The sequence below is a fragment of the Sphaeramia orbicularis genome, chromosome 20 (genome assembly GCF_902148855.1).
Source record: "Sphaeramia orbicularis chromosome 20, fSphaOr1.1, whole genome shotgun sequence".
Lineage (NCBI taxonomy): Eukaryota > Metazoa > Chordata > Actinopteri > Kurtiformes > Apogonidae > Sphaeramia > Sphaeramia orbicularis.
Window position 1 is genome coordinate 19,378,175 of NC_043976.1, and position 18,379 is coordinate 19,396,553.

General features: G+C 37.6%; 1 protein-coding gene across 1 annotated transcript; it reads right to left on the minus strand.

Annotated features, from left to right (window-relative positions):
- Window positions 1-4,140: 4,140 nt before the first annotated feature.
- On the minus strand, window positions 4,141-17,878 carry gramd1c (GRAM domain containing 1c). The gene is made up of 18 exons (XM_030123878.1): window positions 17,723-17,878; window positions 17,144-17,255; window positions 16,565-16,688; window positions 16,202-16,302; window positions 14,839-14,934; window positions 14,689-14,769; window positions 12,494-12,612; window positions 11,543-11,705; window positions 11,292-11,451; window positions 11,061-11,204; window positions 10,842-10,960; window positions 10,590-10,732; window positions 10,402-10,505; window positions 8,101-8,271; window positions 7,284-7,350; window positions 6,951-7,070; window positions 6,494-6,599; window positions 4,141-5,420 (listed from the first exon to the last, which is right to left on the minus strand). Exons 2-18 carry the CDS (start codon window positions 17,240-17,242, stop codon window positions 5,352-5,354), a joined length of 1,986 nt encoding a protein of 661 aa, XP_029979738.1. The 5' UTR covers window positions 17,243-17,255; window positions 17,723-17,878; the 3' UTR covers window positions 4,141-5,351.
- Between the last annotated feature and the right edge of the window lie 501 nt (window positions 17,879-18,379).

Below are 18,379 nucleotides of genomic sequence, written 5' to 3' on the forward strand. Positions count from 1 at the left end.
AATTTCTTGAGAAAAATAAGTGCAATTTTAACAATATTATGCCTCAACTTATTATTTATACATGTGCATTATGGATCGGATCTACAAAGACCCTAAACACTTAGTAACAGGCATAAAATTGTTGAAATTGTGCTTAATTTTCTTTAGACATTTCAGGTTGTTCATATTTGTTCAGGTTATTCACATTCAATTGTTATAGGATAATTTATAAATGTAAATATTTTCACAAGTTATTTTTTTTTATTTGTCATTATTTATAGGCATAATGAAAAATTTTTTTCACGTCAAACCAAGAAGAAAATATGGAGTCATTATATTCTGTAGGTTATTCTGCTATTACTTCACTTGAGATCATATTGGTCTGTATGTGGAACCTGAACTAACATAAATTCTACAGCCTTGACTGTGGAATTTTTGCACTTTGCTAATTCATCACACGGGCCGGATTGGAGCCTTTGGCGGGCCGCATTTGGCCCCCGGACCACATGTTTGAGACCCCTGATGTAGACTCATATTAGTTCAGGGGTCACATACACCCCAATATGATCCTAAAGGGGCCGGATCAGTAAAATGATAACAGTGAAAAAAGGAGAATTACATTTTATCTAAGTATCCTGTAAACAAGTGGTACCAGGCACAACAAACCCCACCCCCCTCGAAATACTTTTTCTTCAGTTTTCTCTATTTTGATATAATAACCTTTGAGTTTACTTTGAGTTTTTGTGAACATCTAAATCAAATACAGGAAAATACATGATTTACAGTGAAACATCCAAAATACAAAGGATAATATTATAAAAAGTGGTGCAAGGTACGACAAACCCCGCCCCTCGCACATATTGTAGCTTATTTTGGCATCATCCAGCTGATGTCATCATGTCTATGCATGTGCTGATGTCAGCATATGAATTGCCTCTATATATGTGCCAAGTTTGAAGTACATTGAAACAAAATTGATGTTTTATAGGTATGTGAAATTTTTTTTCCCCATTATAAGTAAATGGGGAAAAAAAAGATTTTAAAAATTCATTAAAAATTTGAACTTTGACCTACTTTCCCCAAAATATAATGACATGTATTCTGAGTCACTGGCAATCTATAAACCAAATTTGGTATGAATTCAACCTATAGTTTTGTTGCTACAAATGTTTGAAATTTTGCCTATTATAAGTAAGTGGGGGTGGTGTCAAAAAATTCATTAAAAATTTGAACTTTGACCTACTTTTCCCAAAACATAATGATTTATATTCTGGGTCACTAGGAATCTATAATCCAATTTGGTATAAATTCAACCAATAGTGCTAGAGTGTTAACAAACAAACAAACAAGGTGAACCAAAAACAATACCCCTTGCCTCCCCTTCGGGGGTCGGGGTAAAAATGAGAATAAAGTGAACAACCATGAAGAACCTGAAAATTCTTAAGAAAAATAAATCCAATTTTAACAATATTATGCCTCTGTTTATCATGTACACTTGTACTTGTACATCTTCAAATCACAGTGGATCTACAAAGGCACAAGACATTTGGTAACAGGCAGAATATTGTTTAAAATTGCACTTACCATAACCTTTTATAGACGCACTCAGAGAAATACTCTGAAATTCCAACCTCAGTGTGTTATTGGAGGACTTAAGACTATTACTTTTGTGAACATTTTCAAAGATTTTTATTGTTATATAGAAAATCAAGGTTAATGAAGTTACCATATTTGATTCTTTACCCATAAGTGGCAAAAAAAAAAAAAAAAAAAAATCCATGAAGTAAATATGAAAAATACAAGAAAAATTACAGTCTTTCACCTTACAATCATGTAAGGTGAAAGGATCATGTATTTTAGAACATTAGACCAACATAAGTGCTGATCCAGACCCCTGTCCACATCCACATTATCCCTTTGAACATTATTCCTTACATTAGTACCATTACTTCATGGTACCTAACAAAGCAGGTACACTCACTGTTGATGCAGAGGTGGACCTTACAGACCCTGTAGACCACACTAGACCTGAGATTGTTGCCTCACTATAACTGTTGCTGTCACTGCCTTGTAATGCATGCAGAAATTACCAAAAATAGTCACTTGCCCGATAAACAGTTAAGACTGTTCAGGTTGTTCATATTTGTTCAGGCTATTCACAAGTTTTTATGAAAGGATTGTTTGTAATTATAAACATTTTCATTTCATCCAACTTTGGAGTTGTCATTATTTATAGATTATTATGACAGTATTTTTCTAGTCCAACCTACTTGAGGTTAAATTGGTCTGTATGTGGGCCCTGAACTTAATTATTTTAACATATTTGATTGTTAATATCTTCATTGTGTCATTTTTGCATTTCACAAATTCATCCCACAGCCCAGATCAGATCCCTTAATGGGCTGGTTTTGGTCCACGGGCCGTATGTTTGACACCCCTGTTCTGGAGTCTGATTCATTTACCCCATCATCCAGTGATTTCCCTCAAATATTAAACTTTTGGCATGTCCCCATAACAAGACAGACATGTAACCTAATCTTAATTTTGGCACACCTACACATAATTCTCTGATTCCACCGGTAAAAAGATCCCACTGAAGTCAATAATACATACAATAAACCACAAAGAACAGCCACTGATCAATAATTAAAGAATCTCATTAGACTTGTATGTCACCTGTGACAAAAGGATAAAGACACAGATACATTGGCTTCAGTCCCATTTAGTCTTCCGCTTTGGTTTCCAGCATGCACAGTGAACCTGCGGCCCCTACTAACTATTTATTTACAAGTAAACTTCAATGCCTTTGGAAAACTGTATTTTATTTTTAAGTATTCATATTATTTTTAAGTATAGGTGTTTAAGTTAAAGTGTAACAGGTTATTAGTACCACCCTAATAATAATAATAATAATAATAATAATAATAATAATAATAATAATAATAATAATAATAATTCTTATTTTTATTCTTCTTCTTATTATTATTATTATGTAATCTTGTGAAAAGATGATCACAAGGAACTGTTTCAAATGTGGCTTAAAACACTGGCTGAACATTAAAGAGGAAATACACTACAATATACTACTAATATACAAAGATGTAAAAAAAAATGGACTCGATTAAATGACATGTCCAAATTTTTCAAGTATAACTAGTTATCAACTAGTATAAATATTAATAGCGGCCCTTTTTATTGTTATGTTAGCAATATGTATCTGTAATACTATTTAAAAAAGTTTCTACAAAGGCTAAATAGATGTAAAGTAGCCTATTTCATTGTGCAATAAAATAATTTTATTATCATATACATTACATTTTCGGCTGATTACTCCTGTATTTATGTGTTACATGCATATATTTCACCCAAGTTTAAAGCTAAGCTCAGTTTAGTTAGTTTGCATAATGTTGGGTAGTTTAATCTACAGTAATGCATCATTTTCTATAAGAATGTCATGCTAGTAACTGCATGTGTATCAGGATTGGTAAAATGCACAGAATTTCCATACGGGGATAATAAAGTGAGTTTTAACCTTTTAATCTTTAACCCTCATTGTTGTTATAGATATAGAAGTCACACAAACTAGAATTACTCAGTACTTCTTTCCCACTGTTAACTTTAATATTTTCACATTATGATTTCAGAATTTTTATTGTGCTCTCACAAGTTACCTCAAAACAACATAACATGCTGCACACTTTTAATACCCTTCGTCCAAATATAGTGTAAGATTCTAAGTTACTGCTCTACAATTTAGATTAGATTGTTTTTGTGTAAAACTTTGTACATCTATATTTATATTTGAAAATACTCATATAACTACACAAGGGCGTTTCAAGCAAACATATCACCCCAACAAAGGGGTAATGACTTCATTTGACCTTGGAAATGTAGGTCAAGGTGTCTTATTTTCCATAGGCTTCTGCTCCATGCCAAGATGCATCCACAGTATACGTTTGGTGCAGATATCTCAATGCATTATTCAGATAATGCCATTAAGTTGTTGAATGGACAGAGACAGATGACAAAACAATTACAATACCCCTTCGGACAGACGTTGGCCGACGTTGCTCACTGTGAGGATGAGAATGTAAATGTTTCTTAGTTATACTTGGAATCACCTAATAATGTCACCATAAAAACAAGAGCAGCACAAATAAAGCCTGGCAAGAAATATAATTTATTAAAACAGTGCATCACATCATTGCTAAAAATACAAATCTACAGTTGATTTAAACAAATAACTAGAGAACATTGTGCATGGTTTCATATTACAAGAGCAACAACCACACTCTAAACAAATAAGGCTCAATGCAGTTACAGTGATGCGTGTGTGTTTGTGTGTCCCAAAGAAACAAAACTTTGTAAATCACAAAAGTGTTGACAGTGTGAGTACACAGCAGAGTACATTCATTGAACAACCCTACACATTTATTGGAATGACAATTTTAAATCATACCAAAGTATGTATACATTTCTATATAATTTGTGTCTACATACAACAAAAAAAAAAGAAAAGGTTAAAAAGTTATCAAAGTCTAGACAAATCCAGCATGTCAGTGTTTGGCAGCTCTGCTTCTTATCATTAGCTCTTAGACTTGTCAAACTGAATATACCATACATTAATTAGAAATTTAAAAGAAAATCATGATACCAGCAATATTTTCTGTACATAAAATGTATCTCAAATAGAGTATTACAAAATTCTGAGAATATTTAATGGTTATAGTGTGCAAAGTTGCAGCCATTCATGTCAGCAACACAGGAACAGGATGAAAATTAATGAAGAAAAAAAAAAAAAAAAAAAAAAAAAAAAAATCAACTTAAATTAGCCTGATTATAAAATAAAAGACAACTTAAAAAGGCACACGCATAAAAAGGATGGGCAAAATGTAAAAGAGAAAACTTTAAATAGTATTGATTTATGTCCCTTGCATTAAAAAAAACAATTATTTACATATTTCATTTAATGTGGCATGAGGCTCACTGAAATAGAGGAAGGCACATCAGACAAGTGTTTCAATCCAATGCCACTATTTAAGAAAAGAGTGAAAAAGAAGCCAGCCAAGTGAGCTGACAGTAGCACCCTACAGAAATCCAAAGCCAGTGCTTCACGCACAGCTGACTCCGCTGTAACTTTGTACTCCAGCAGTCAGTCTGCAGCTTTAAAAACATCCTGGCACCTGATGCCCCATGAAAGGCTTTGGGACATGTAACTCCTGGCAACACATGGCACGTCAACAGTCTGGGGACGCCGATGTGTTAATGTCACTGATATCAGAGAGTTCCTCAGAGGCAGTTTGTTGCTGCTGTGTCTTTTTTGCTGCACAGAGGTGGGGACAGGTGCTCCGTGGTCTCCAGGTGTGGTAGCATCACTGTGGCGCTGCCGTTTGATTGGCCAAAGCGAAATTCTGCTGCAGCACCATCAGAGAACTGCGGAGCTGTGAAGAAACAAAGAACTGACTGAGCAGCTACAACACATGCCTTAAAGACATCTATACATTAATATAACAGAACTCCTGCTGGTTATTAAACAGGTATCTGAAAGAGAATGACTGCAATGGCCGGAGTTGATTTCACAGACACTTGATGTATCCACTGAAGAAAACAGAGTATCTTGAGACCTATTTACTGTAAATTCTAAGTAAATTAAGACTTCTTGAAACAACAAACATGGCTTAGTGCAATCAGTCAGAGCAATAAATAAGGATGGGGGGGTACAAAAATAAAATAGTGACACCTAATGTAGCACTTGATAACTATTCAGTCAGTCTCAGGATAGTTACCTTTGAGTAAATAAAATCAAGTCTCCTTCTTTATATGTGCAGTGGGTTGTGAATTTTCCGATAAAGTCTTCTCTCCTCATGTCTTGTTCCACAATATCATTGAACCACAAACTACAGATTAGCAGTCATGTTTCCTTCCTTTTTAGCTCACTTTGTGCTGCTGTTTATTTCAACTGACTACAGATGGATAACGTATTAAAAAAAGGCAATAAAGTTTAAGCTTTATTCCTGTCAAAATGACTAATCCACAAGAAAAACAGAGACACTAGTACAGACACTACAGACTCATCCAAAACACCTGGATGAAGCTTAGCCGTGCACATAATGTTATGCAAAACAGTCTATTCAAATTACTTCCACCTCGTAACCTTCATGGATACTTCATTTTTCGGTCAATCTGCACTTGACCTTAAGACAGACAACTATCTGGTGTGTTCATATCTTTGTTTGGGAAGTCCAAGTCAACTTTGGTTCACAGCTGAGAGTACAATATAAACATTTACAACACTGACTGATGAGACTCAATAATGTACAACAGCTGCCCTTTGCACATTTCATTATAATTAAGCACACAGTGACTCATGCATTTTTTTTTCCAAGTGTATACAGATTCAAGTCAGAAAAATTAGGGTTGCGTTCACCAAATGGAGAGGAGAAATTCAAGGGTGCAGAAAAATATGCAATGATTTACAAGAGCTACATCTGGATTTGTTTAATCCCAGTCTTACCTGTTCTAAAAGGTTGATGGAGTCCTGCAGTACAGTTTTCAATAAGCGTGCCTCTTCTCTGCTCCTGTACCCAGGCCCTTGTCTGGGACCATATTCAGAGGCCAAGCTGTTAAACAACAAACAGAAGGCAGCTATTTAATGTGCAAAAGATGATACAGGAAGGAGAAGATGCATAAAAAGTCTAAATATAAGAGAACTGATGTAAGACTGTGTCACTTGCATAACCACTTACTGAGGCCGACAGACAGTTTCAATATTGTGACTCATTGAAATGAGTGTTCTTGCATGTGGGCTGTCTGAACACTGCAGACATGGAAAAGGTGGAGGAAGACTAACCCCTTCCCCTCTACACCCACATCAAGACTTGTAATTTCTGAGTGATCACAGCAGCTACTGATATAGCTCCTGTTTCCTATACAGCTAATTCTGGATTTTGCAAGGCAGTGAATGACCTAACCTAGCCTCGCTCCTCTCCCTCAGCCGATGCTTTGTGCTCAGGTACATGCGGTGGGCTACATCCTCCATGGCCCACAACTTGAAAAACAAGCCCAGATTCAGCAGTGTCAAAATGAGCAAACTGAAAAAGACATAAAAAAAAAAAAAAAGATAGGTTGAAAGGGATTGTAAGGACATGAGGAAAAACAAAAGAATGGATGTCTTTCCAAACAATTAAACTTATATTCTCTATATTTTTCAAGGTGAAGAAAGATGAGGCCATGTTTAACAATGTTATGAAATCCACATAACAAACCGTATTGTTGCATAGAGTGTTTGCATGTGGTTAACTTACATCACACTCATACCAGCAACTATTGTGGTGAGGTTCCATTGATATGGGCCTTTCGTTTCTATGGGGCCTAAAATACAAAGAAAACACATAATTTGAGTATAACCAGAATGACAGTAACTATTCAAGAATAAACCAGAATGTTGCTGTTTTGTCAGTGTGTTAAATATACAACAGTGACATCCACTTATCTAGCATCTAAACCTTCAGCAGCTACAGTGGCCTTTGTTACAGTGGCTACCACAGCAACAGCAAACAAAGCATTTACAAGGATTAAAAAGGCACAGGTTTATGATGCAACTGTCATGTTAAACAGACCAACAAATATTTATTGCACCAACATCCATTTAAATGTGACAAAACGCCTCATATGCGACATGTCATTTTATATACAGTTGTATATACTGAGAATTTCACAAATTAAAATCCCTCTGCACTGACATTTTTTTACAATTTTCTTTGACCTAGGAAAGTTGTTTTTTTGCAGCGGGAAGTTTTTCTGTGCTCACCAAAAAGCTCACTTTAAAGGATTTTCATACCAGTGGAATATTAAACATCACAAAACATTTGATGTCAGTTGTGATATAGTATGTTGAAACCTGGAACCATCAGCGAACATGGAGTAAAAGCTTTACAATAACCATCTAAACTCCTATAGTTCAGTTTTAAACAGTATCTGATGATATATAGTACAGTTATATACATTTGTAGCTGCATCATATTGAACTAAAATTATTCAATGCAGAGTACTTTTCTCTCTTATATAATGATTAAAGGAGGGCTTTGACTCCAGACTAATACAAGTAATGCTAAGCCATACCATTGGTACCATCTCTGTGCTGTTCTGAGTCTGGCCCGTACTGCTTGTTGGGCTTCATGTGCTCCGGTAGAGTCCGGCTGTATGTTCGCCTCCTCCTTCGAAGCCCACCCATCTTGCCAGAGTCTCCGCCTCCTTGGTTGAGCTCTGCTTCCTCCTCCAGCAACTCTGCTTCTGTATCATCACAAAGATATAACTCATATGAAGAAGAGTAATGCCCGTCCCAGAAACTCTCTGTACATATCAGAATGCAAAAATCACCAAAGCCTGGTGTAAATGCTCCAAAACATCATTGTTTCTAACAGACTTTAATAAACTGTAAACACCATGGACCTTAGATAATACAGGATGTAGCAAATGCAGAGGCTGTTAGAGTCTGTCATCAAACTGAGCAGCAACAACAAGTTACAAACTTGTCATTTGAGTTGTTGAAGTGTATCTATATTATATAAGCCAAGTGGCCTCTGTGTGTGTATGTGTGTCTCCAGAGTCACACAAAATCTGGAAAGAACTGCCTGCTGCAGTTTGGCACACTTATTTATTTTTGGTTAAGGAAAAGACTAGCGAAAACGGCAAGTTGATAGGACCAATATTTTGGGAGATATTAGTAATTTCGGAATACAATAGCCTTATAATCACGTTGCTATACAAAACACTTTGGTGGTGACTGCTGGACAAATGCAGAACTGCATGCACAAACACACAACAGCATAAAAACTATCACATATATAGGGCAGCTGTGACTCAGCTGGCACAGCGGATTGTCCAATGACCGAAGGGTCAGCGGTTTGGATCCTGCCTCTTACTGTCCACATGCCAAAGTGTCCTTGGGCAAGACAGTGAAAAATTGTAAATTGCACCCAGTAGGGCCTGGCAGCACCTTGCATGGCGGCAGCCACCTACTGGTGTATGAGTGTGTGCATAAATGGGTGAATGAGAGGCTTTGTATGAGGCTTTTGGGCACCATAAAAGTGTGGAAAAGCACTATACAACTACCGACCATTTACATCTAGAACCCGTGGATCCCCACGGGTCAATGTGCTAGTTATTTATAACATATACATATCTGTGGTGACTTTGATAACTGCAGATAATCCACTGATTTATCCACATGCAGTACTGTGCATGCAAGGTCACCCTTAGCTATGTTTTTACATGGCTTCAACAGGAAACTGTATTCAGTGTGTTCCTCTGTTCTGATGATAAAAAAGTAGCACAAACAATGACAAACATTGGACATACGCTGAATGAAACCTGGTATAAAAACGCTAGAAGATTAACTCAATAATTCTCAATGTCTGCGCAGAAGAGTTCAAGACATGTTCCAAACAAATGAAGATCACACCAAATACTATAGGTTTCTGTTATTTTCTGAAATTCTTCTTTTTAATACAGTTCTGTGTTTGAGTTGCGTCTCATTAGAGACTGAGAAATGAGTAGGTACATTATACTCTTGCTAAAACAACAAATCTACTTGTGGCCTACAGCGTTTGCATAGTTCTGTGTATGACCAATATTTGATGTTTCAGATGCAAATTCATTACACAAAGCAAATACAGACATGCATGTTTTGGAGTGTGACACCATTGTTTTGTGATCTTTGTTTTCTGCATGGATACACACAACCAGAGTTTAATAATATCCACTTTGGATGGATTTTTTTAAATCTCCATTTTAGTGAATTGAAATACTATATACACATGTGAACAAGAGGAATGTAAAATAAATGTTCGTTTTGCAAAACATCTGTATTAGTGAGGACAGAGATGGGATGAAAGAGTAAAAATAAGAAAATATGATCTATCTGGTGACATTTTGTGCTTTGATTAATTTTGTATTATTTTGTTATATTGATTCTTTTAAGGGGTGCTGGCCAGGTCTTTCTCCTGGCATTTAAGATGTTGAGTCGGTTAGTCGTTTTAGTTCAGTTTTTGGGGGTTATTTGGTTTTTGTTTGTTTTACCTCAACACCACACAAACAACTGTTACTATGAAAAACATGTCTGCTTTACTTTACTGACAACATTGCTTAAAATGTGTATCATCACTGAAGCTTCTTAAACAAGCTCACATAAAATATCTGATAAGAACAAGATTAAGCTGTGCCTGGCAATATCATAAAGACTATTTCCAAATATTATGAGTCACTGGTGCAGAGCCTGATGTGCGTTGGGGGAAATGGCTCATATCAACTCAGATATTAAATAAGCCACAGGCTATGGAGAAAAAAAAAAAAAAAAAAAAAAAAAAAGAGTGAAATCCTCTCTTTTGCCTCCACAGCACACGAACAAGTCCCTTTACTCACCCAGCTGTCGGAAATAATCCTCTATGCCGCTCCAGGAGTTTTTAGTGATAAAGGACTTGACCAGACCCCATGGCTGCTTCTTATACTTCACATCAGTGTAAACCCTAGCAGCACAACAGAAGCATCCGTTTAAAAGCACAGTCATTTAGACAAAAATCTGTTTTTCAAAAAGGCACAAGCTTTATTACCTGAGTCGACACTTGCGCTTGGAGTTACTGATGATGTAGTATCGGTTTTGGGTGAAGAAGTAATCATGATAGGGGACGTCATGAGTGTACACCTCGGAGTCCACGAGGTAATACTGACCTTCCCTGGATTCTTTGTACAACGTCTGACAGGTAAATGAAGTGCAAATAAGCAGCTAGCCATAATTAATACAAAAGATGTTTATCTATCCATTCAGGCATGTACATACACCAGTCCCACACATGTAAACACACCTGGTTCTCTGTAGCGGTGGAGAACTTTCCAATCAGTGGGTTGCTGATGGTTATTGTGTAGTTGAGGCTTCTCTTCATGTGCCCTGATGGGTCCTTCTGCCAAGTATTAAAGCTGGCATCTGATAGCACAAAGGAGGAATGATATGACACATTAGAGCTGCCACTGGCTCAAACTGGATGATAAATGGACTCAAAAAAATGGATGAGAAGAGCACTAACTGGTCATCTTCCTGACGTTCATGAACCTGCGGATGAAGCTGGAGTCTGTGAAGAGCAGCTCAAACATTTTATTAGCGCTGATGTGGAAGACCTTGTTCAGATAGAGGCGTCCGGGCACCTGGGACAGACCCACTCTGTCCTCCACTGAAGAAGAGAAGAACATTAAACCATAAGAAGTCTAAATGCGCCAAATCCAGCATCCTTCAAAACCTGGGATGAGCCTTTTCTCACCTTCTTCAGTGCTCTCTGAACCACTCTGCTCTGAAATACCATTCTCATTGGCGTTGAGGTCAAGAGAAAGTGTGGAACGTTTGGAAACTCGTTCTGGAATGAGACGTTCAAGGGAGGGAGCAGGACTACGCCGTTGAGATGGGGTGTTACGAATGTCATCCTGTTTGGGAAAGAATAAAAAAATAATAGTCAGCACTGTCAGGGTTTAGACATGGACAGAACCCACCATGTTATCACAGTACTATTCATACCACATTGGGAGACGTGGAGCTTTGTGAGCCAATTGGGGAGGGCAGGTCCTCTGTTTGAGGCGTGGATGCCTCTAAGGGCCCTTGGTCTACCCCAGGGAGTCGAAGAGAGGGGGTGCGCTCCAGGCGACCGAGGCTGTCATCACCTCCAGTCCTCGATGTCAGACTGCAAACCACAATTATTATAGTAAGAAAAACCAGCAACCAAACATGTATTTTGTTAACTGAAATAAAGAGAATTTGATGAAAAAGAAATGGAAGTAAAGCCAGGGTAACTTTGCTCCAGTATTAATGGCTCATGCTGAACAAGAATAAAATAGGTTTGCGAAATATAGAACCCTCAACAACTCATATTTGATGTTAGGTAAAACCACTTAATCAATTTGACCAATTATTCTGCACAAACAATCAGTAAACCACCATGTCTTAAATAGTTGATTTACTGACTTTGTCTTACAAAAAAGAAAAAAAAAAAGGCAAATAGCATCTGGTATTTTTTAAATTTGTTCATCAGGTCCAGACTTATTTAGTTTGGCAACTATCCAATTTATAATCAAGTGAAAGATAGTTAATTTCCAATTGTGTTGAATACTTCAGGGAGATGAGAGATGATTCATCAGCTCCTTATTCTCCCAGCTACTGTCATCATATCACCCTTTAAAACCTTTCTAAAGTTAAATTCTACTTGATGATATGCCTTCCTGCATTCTTCCATTTTCAGCTCCTGCAAGTAGTGGCTTTTCTCAAAAATATAAGGAATGAAAATAAATGCTCCAAGTAAAACTGCAAATAAAACCACATATTTCCCTACAAGTAAGGGGAAAAAAACCAAGCTGATAGACTAAATAAATATAAGGGCTATGAAACCTTCAAAGCGATAACAGACAGATGCTATCAAATAATAGCGCTCTGTAACCATGTGAGAGGATTTGCATCAGGTGTGATTGTGCTTACCTGGTCTGCATGCTTGAGTCTGTTGATATCTGTAAACTCTCCATCTCTTCATGGCTCAGGCCCAAATCATTCCCATAATGCTGTTTGATCATCTGCCATAACTCTAAGCATGTCAGAGGCTGAAAAGCAGAGAAATCACAAGATGCTGAAACCGCAAGGCTTGTTTGGGATGAGTCCTCCTCTGCCCCAATGGGGACGCAGTAACAAAGCATACAGGCAGGTTATTTTTAGTTTATTCACAATAAAGTAGCTGCATGTAACCTAGAAACATGTAGCCATGACAGTGTAATTTACAGCCTGATCTCCATGGCTGACAACCAGTTTCTCCACCGTCTCAACAGAATGCTTGGCTTACATTTCTACAGCCAGGATAACGTTACAAAACAGCTTTAAAAATAGACAAAATAATAGTTGCGCACAAAAGGTAAATATACAACCTAAACGGGATATTTCACTTTTGCGCTCAAGTCGTGAGGTTTATTATAAGTCGTTTATTCCGACGCGAAATTAAGCCGTTTTTAACCATATGGAACCGTGTTGACTCCTTTAAAAATCTTAAGAAAAGTGTAGCCCCCTTCTACTTACTTGTCCGTGGACATTTCCGCGCAGCTGTGAGCCTTGTCGGACGGTGATCTGGTAACGTAAACGCACCGCCCGCTTCACATTCAGGAAGTCCTGGATTGGAGTGCGTTCACGGGCACTAAAACGACGTGCACCGCCCAGATGGACGCCACGATAAACACTAATAAAAACTCGTTCGACCTGCCATTAGTCCGGTTCACATACAGTTCAGCGCGTTTGTTTTATTTTTGGTGCGTTAATACCGTGAGCGGCCCGCAACAGATAGCGCCAAGTGCGCTCTCTGCGTTCAGACGCAGGTTACACATGCTAACGCTCCGTTGGCCACACCTGGAGAGGTCGATGAACTTTTGAAGATGATTTTTTTTTTTTTTTTTTTTTTTTTTTTTTGTATAGGGGTGTTTGTGCCTCAAATCCCAGGTGACCTACACCCCAGTGAATATAGAGCCAGTACATATGGCAGCCATGGAAATGAGGAAATGAAAATAAAACTAAATGAGATGAATAATGAGGAACCAAAAGTTGCATCAACATGGTGGATCCAGATCTACATACTGACACTGCCAGTTGTTTTTAATATTTACAATGCAGTGTCAGTTACTTTAACCTTTTCATGCATAGTGGTCACTACATTGGACAGCTATTCAAATCTGTTCTCTTGTATATTCATGGACTTTATTGTTTTAGTTCCATACCAACTAACACAGTGGACGCTTATGTATCATCCCATACACTGCAATTCATACCCTTGCTGTATCTTTGCTGTTCTTGATAAACCTGATCCACAGTAACATGTGAGTGGAAATCAATTCCTTGTTATTAGACTGTAATTAACAGTTTTTTTGAACAAAAAGTTTTTTTTTTTCCATATTATCTCCATAAAGTGAGTAATAACTAATATTAGAGTATGTTAAAATGTGACAAAACATCAGATTAGCAGCATTAAAAATATGTATTTCATAGCTGTCATGCAGTATACCAGTAAATACATGTTTCTTTGCTTCAAAAATTAAACGCATGGTGTCCAGCTGAGTGGATATTTTTTTGCAAGTCCATGAAAATAGGTTCATAAAAAAATTTAAATTGCAGTGTTTTTTTCTTGCCTAAACAGGAATAAAAACACTCATCAAAAAAAAAATCTTGATTAAGGCTCCCATAATTCGTGCATGAAAGGGTTAACTCTTTAATATCTCTAGTTGGTGTATTTTACCTACATCCCCCACACACCTCAGCATATGGAATAAACAAAAACCCTCCCTGTTGGACCCAGAGGCAAACCCTGCTTTCATGTGTAAATCTTTACCCTACGTGCAATAGCAGAACAGCACTGATAACCTCCAATGAAGACAGTGTTTGTGCGCTGGGGGCAGTAGGATATGCACTCTGGACCGATTAGATAAGTACTGTGAAACAGCAGGGTACAGTCGCAGACATGTTAGTACTCAGTTTATGGTTTTGGACAACAAAAAAGGGAGTAGGTTGAGATATTTAGTATGTGATTTGACAGTAGATTATGAACCCATGTTAAGCAGGTACAAAGCAAGGACTATTAATAATCATGTACAAGCAAAGATCATGTGAGGAGTGAAGTACGAGTTGAACAATGAGGCCCTTACTTTGTCCAGCAGTGTGTTCTGCCACATGCGGAAAACACCTTGGTAGCTTTTCTCCCTCGCTGAGAAGGAAGTGAAGAAAAACTGATGGGAAAGAAGAAGGTAAATAACATGAATCAAGTGACAAACAGATTGTTCTCACATGGGAAATACCTTCTCTGTGCTGGTGCAAATCTGGATGGCATTGGGGATCAGTCGAGCCGTCTTCTCTCTGGTCATTGTCTTTATGTCTTTAAGACTTAATATGATCTGGAAAAATAAAGTAAAAAGGAGTAGTATATAGATGAACATATAAGCAGTTCTGTGAAATACACATTTTACAAACTGTGAGAGCTCATAAAATTTAAAGGTGCAATCTTATGACTCAGCTTTAAGTTACTGCTTTGAGCGATGAGTTAATGAGCACTGTTACATTACATTGTGGTCATATGCGAATGATGCACATGATTACACATGATTGCCAAGAGTTGGACAAAGATGTTCTGTGTTTGTATTGAAGAGCAGATCCTAAAATATGGTACATTACATTTCACATTGTTGAGGATGAACTACTCTAGTCACATTTATACTCTGCCTCATATTTTACACCAATGCTTTGAATCCAGGATCAGTCTTAATAAAAACAAGTGGTGCCAGGGACAACAAACCCAAACCCCACCCCTCGCACATATTTCGCCCATTTTAAGTAAAAGGGAAGATTTTAAAAATTCATAAAAAATTTGAACTTTGACCTACTGTTGCCAAAATGTATTTGAGAGCCGTTCTAGGTCACTGACGATCAATAAAGTCAGTTTGGTATGAATTCAACCAATAGTTTTGCTGCTACAGACATGTGAAATTTTACCTATTGTAAGTAAATGGGGAGGGAAAAAAAGATTCTAAAAATTCATTAAAAACTGAAACTTTGATGTACTGTTCCTTAAATGTAATGGCATCAATTCTGGGTCACTGGAAATCTATAAACCAAATTTGGTATGAATTTACCGAATAGTTTTTCTGCTAGAGTGTTAAACAAACAAACCAAAAACAATACCCCTTGTCACCCCTTTGGGATAAATACAATAATGCACCATAGAGAATCATAAATCTAAGTTATGCCATTTTAAATTTCCAGAACAGACGTATAAGAAAGAAATATCAACCCTGCTGCAACAATCATTGCAATAATCAAAGCAAAGATACTTGATGATACTTGAAAAATTATATTAAAAATGTTGTGCAGCAGCATGTAAGTACTACCAAACAACTTCTTATAAAAATTCAATCATAGGTTGTCTGCCAAAGAAGGACATTTATATTGGAGCAGAACTGCATCAAGGTGTAAATTCAGGAGTTTTTTCACATTTTCCTCAACATTATGAGACATTTCTGACACTAGATATCCTCTGAGTGCTCTCCAAGTGTCTGCTTGAAAGTGAAGTATACATTTGTCCTTTTTCTGTGAGATGCTGCTACATACACATTCAGTCATAGTTACAAAGTGCATCTGTGACTCCTCCGCACATCTGGCAATTACCTTAGTACCCCGAAACACATTACTGTAGAAACATAGACAGTTCTCTGAAAGGTAGAGGCGACCCTGAAGGAGGATGTCCCTCTGGAGGGCACATGGGTAGTCTAAAGAGAAATGTATAGGGAGAGATGATCAGGCTGCAAATATAGGTGCACCTGAGGAGTTCTTTAACATGCTGTATGTGAAGACAAGTCTCTGTGGTGAGACAATGCAACAGCAATAATGATAATGATAATAATAATAATAATAATAATAATAATAATAATAATACATTGGTTTACAGTTTGGGATGAAACATGGCTCATTTACATTTTGCCTATTTAACAGAAAAGCTGGCTCTGTAAAAGAAGCAGCTATTGAACTCACCCACAATGAGTTTCTCTGACTCTGGTAGTTCCTTGAAAAGCTTCTTAAACTCATCAAGCCTCTGTCTGTAGTTTGCCACAGGAGTCTGGGGTGCCGCCAGGCACAGACCCTGAGGATCAGAGCTCTGATGGATGAGATTCTAATATTAGTAATACAAAAAAAAATATGTGCAGTGTTCAGGTTTTCCATTTTCTTCCGTTGGTGAGCTGTTGATATTCATTTGCTGCTGTTTGAATGTCTTAATTACACAAAGATCTTTGATAAATTACAGCAACAGGAGAATAAATTAGTGAGAAAGACCTCTAGTGAGTTTGGGCAAATGATAAACAGCATTATTATCCTTGAGAGATTTGCGTCAGAGAAAGCAATCACACTTGTTTAGGTGAAACATGTTGTAATTAATTCAATCCCTTTGAGAGCAGTGAAAGATTTTCCACGCTTGGTTTAGTTTGATTAAGTTGAATTAGAACTTTATGGTTAAGATAAGCTGCACAGTCACTTCAGGTGAACATGCTGAACACTTCATTTCATTTCATTTACTTTGAGCATACTAATAGTGTTTTCCCCCCTTCTTTTTACCTCATCTTCATCAGAGCTCCACCTCTCATCCACCAAGGACGTTGTCTCATCTGTAATATCATCACTGCCCAGCCCTGACCGGCTGGATCCTTGGTCCATCTCTTCTGGTTCTCTATTTGGTTTTAAAGAAATGGAGAAAAAAGAAAAGAAAAGAAATACAAATAAAAGAAATAAATCAGATCTGCCCCACCGTGCTTTAGTTGTCAGAATGTATTCTCTTAAGTGTGGTGCAACACAAAAACTGAATGAGGAGACTCTTCTGTTCACAGCTGAACATTTACCAGGGATCAGGCTGCACCACAGGGGGAAGTCAGTATCACTGCAAGAAAACTGGTCTGACAAGGAGAGCAGCTGTGTAATGCCACTGAAGTGAATCCTTCATACACTCGTGAGAATCTTCAGTTCAACGTTTGAAGAGCCTGTTTCATCACAATATAAAGGCCTATTTCTGCACCTCTTCTCCATGTGGACACCGATGCCATGTTATGTTCACTGTCAGCTTTGTAAAACTGAACACTGCATACAGACGTGTCCGTGAAAAGCTTCCCACACAACTGTTGCTGTCACTCATCCACTTACCTGACACGATGCGGACCCAGGGTTTCAGTTTTCTCTGTACGAGCCGCTCAGAAAAACGCACCAGGCTACGCACAGCTTTTTACGCAGCTTCAGCCTCGTTCACAGAGAAATGCGTGTCACGCTTATTTGTGCTCGTTGTCCGCCTGGTTGGTGCAGGTGCATCTCATCTGGCCTGGGGAGCATACCTTTAGGGAGTTGTCAGCACATTGATGACGCCCATTCGCCCTCGCATGCCAATGAAGTGACCCAAAATGACCTCTCCCTTTATTTAAGACTCCTCCAGAAGACAAGTCTAATTATAGCCATGTCAAAACATAGTCATGTGTTTTTGCAATACAAGTACTGATCTGTGAAATTAGTTGTTTTGAAATTATCAAATGACCCATTAAAATCACCTCAGTTTATAGTGCAATTAATTCCAACCACAAAACCAAAGCAGGATTTTTAAAAATAAGGGGTGAAACCAATCAAATAACAAGATTCAACTACTAAAAAGGGGAGGGTGAGGTTAGAGCAGGGGTGCCAAACTCATTTTAGTTCAGGGGCCACATTGAGCCCAATTTGATCTCAAGTGGGCCAAACCAGTAAGCTGATAACAGTGAAAAAAGTAAAATTAAATTACGATCAGGTTTACATCTACAAAGTTACCTTAAAAGT

What these genes read in the sequence shown, in the direction of transcription:
- gramd1c (XM_030123878.1), bottom strand. Translation starts at nt 17,242, where the DNA reads ATGGACCAAGGATCCAGCCGGTCAGGGCTGGGCAGTGATGATATTACA. An exon ending in GGAGCTCTGATGAAGATGAG is followed by an intron (nt 16,689 to 17,143) that starts GTAAAAAGAAGG and finishes CTCATCCATCAG; the next exon opens with AGCTCTGATCCTCAGGGTCT. An exon ending in CCATCAACCTTTTAGAACAG is followed by an intron (nt 5,421 to 6,493) that starts GTAAGACTGGGA and finishes GTTTCTTCACAG; the next exon opens with CTCCGCAGTTCTCTGATGGT.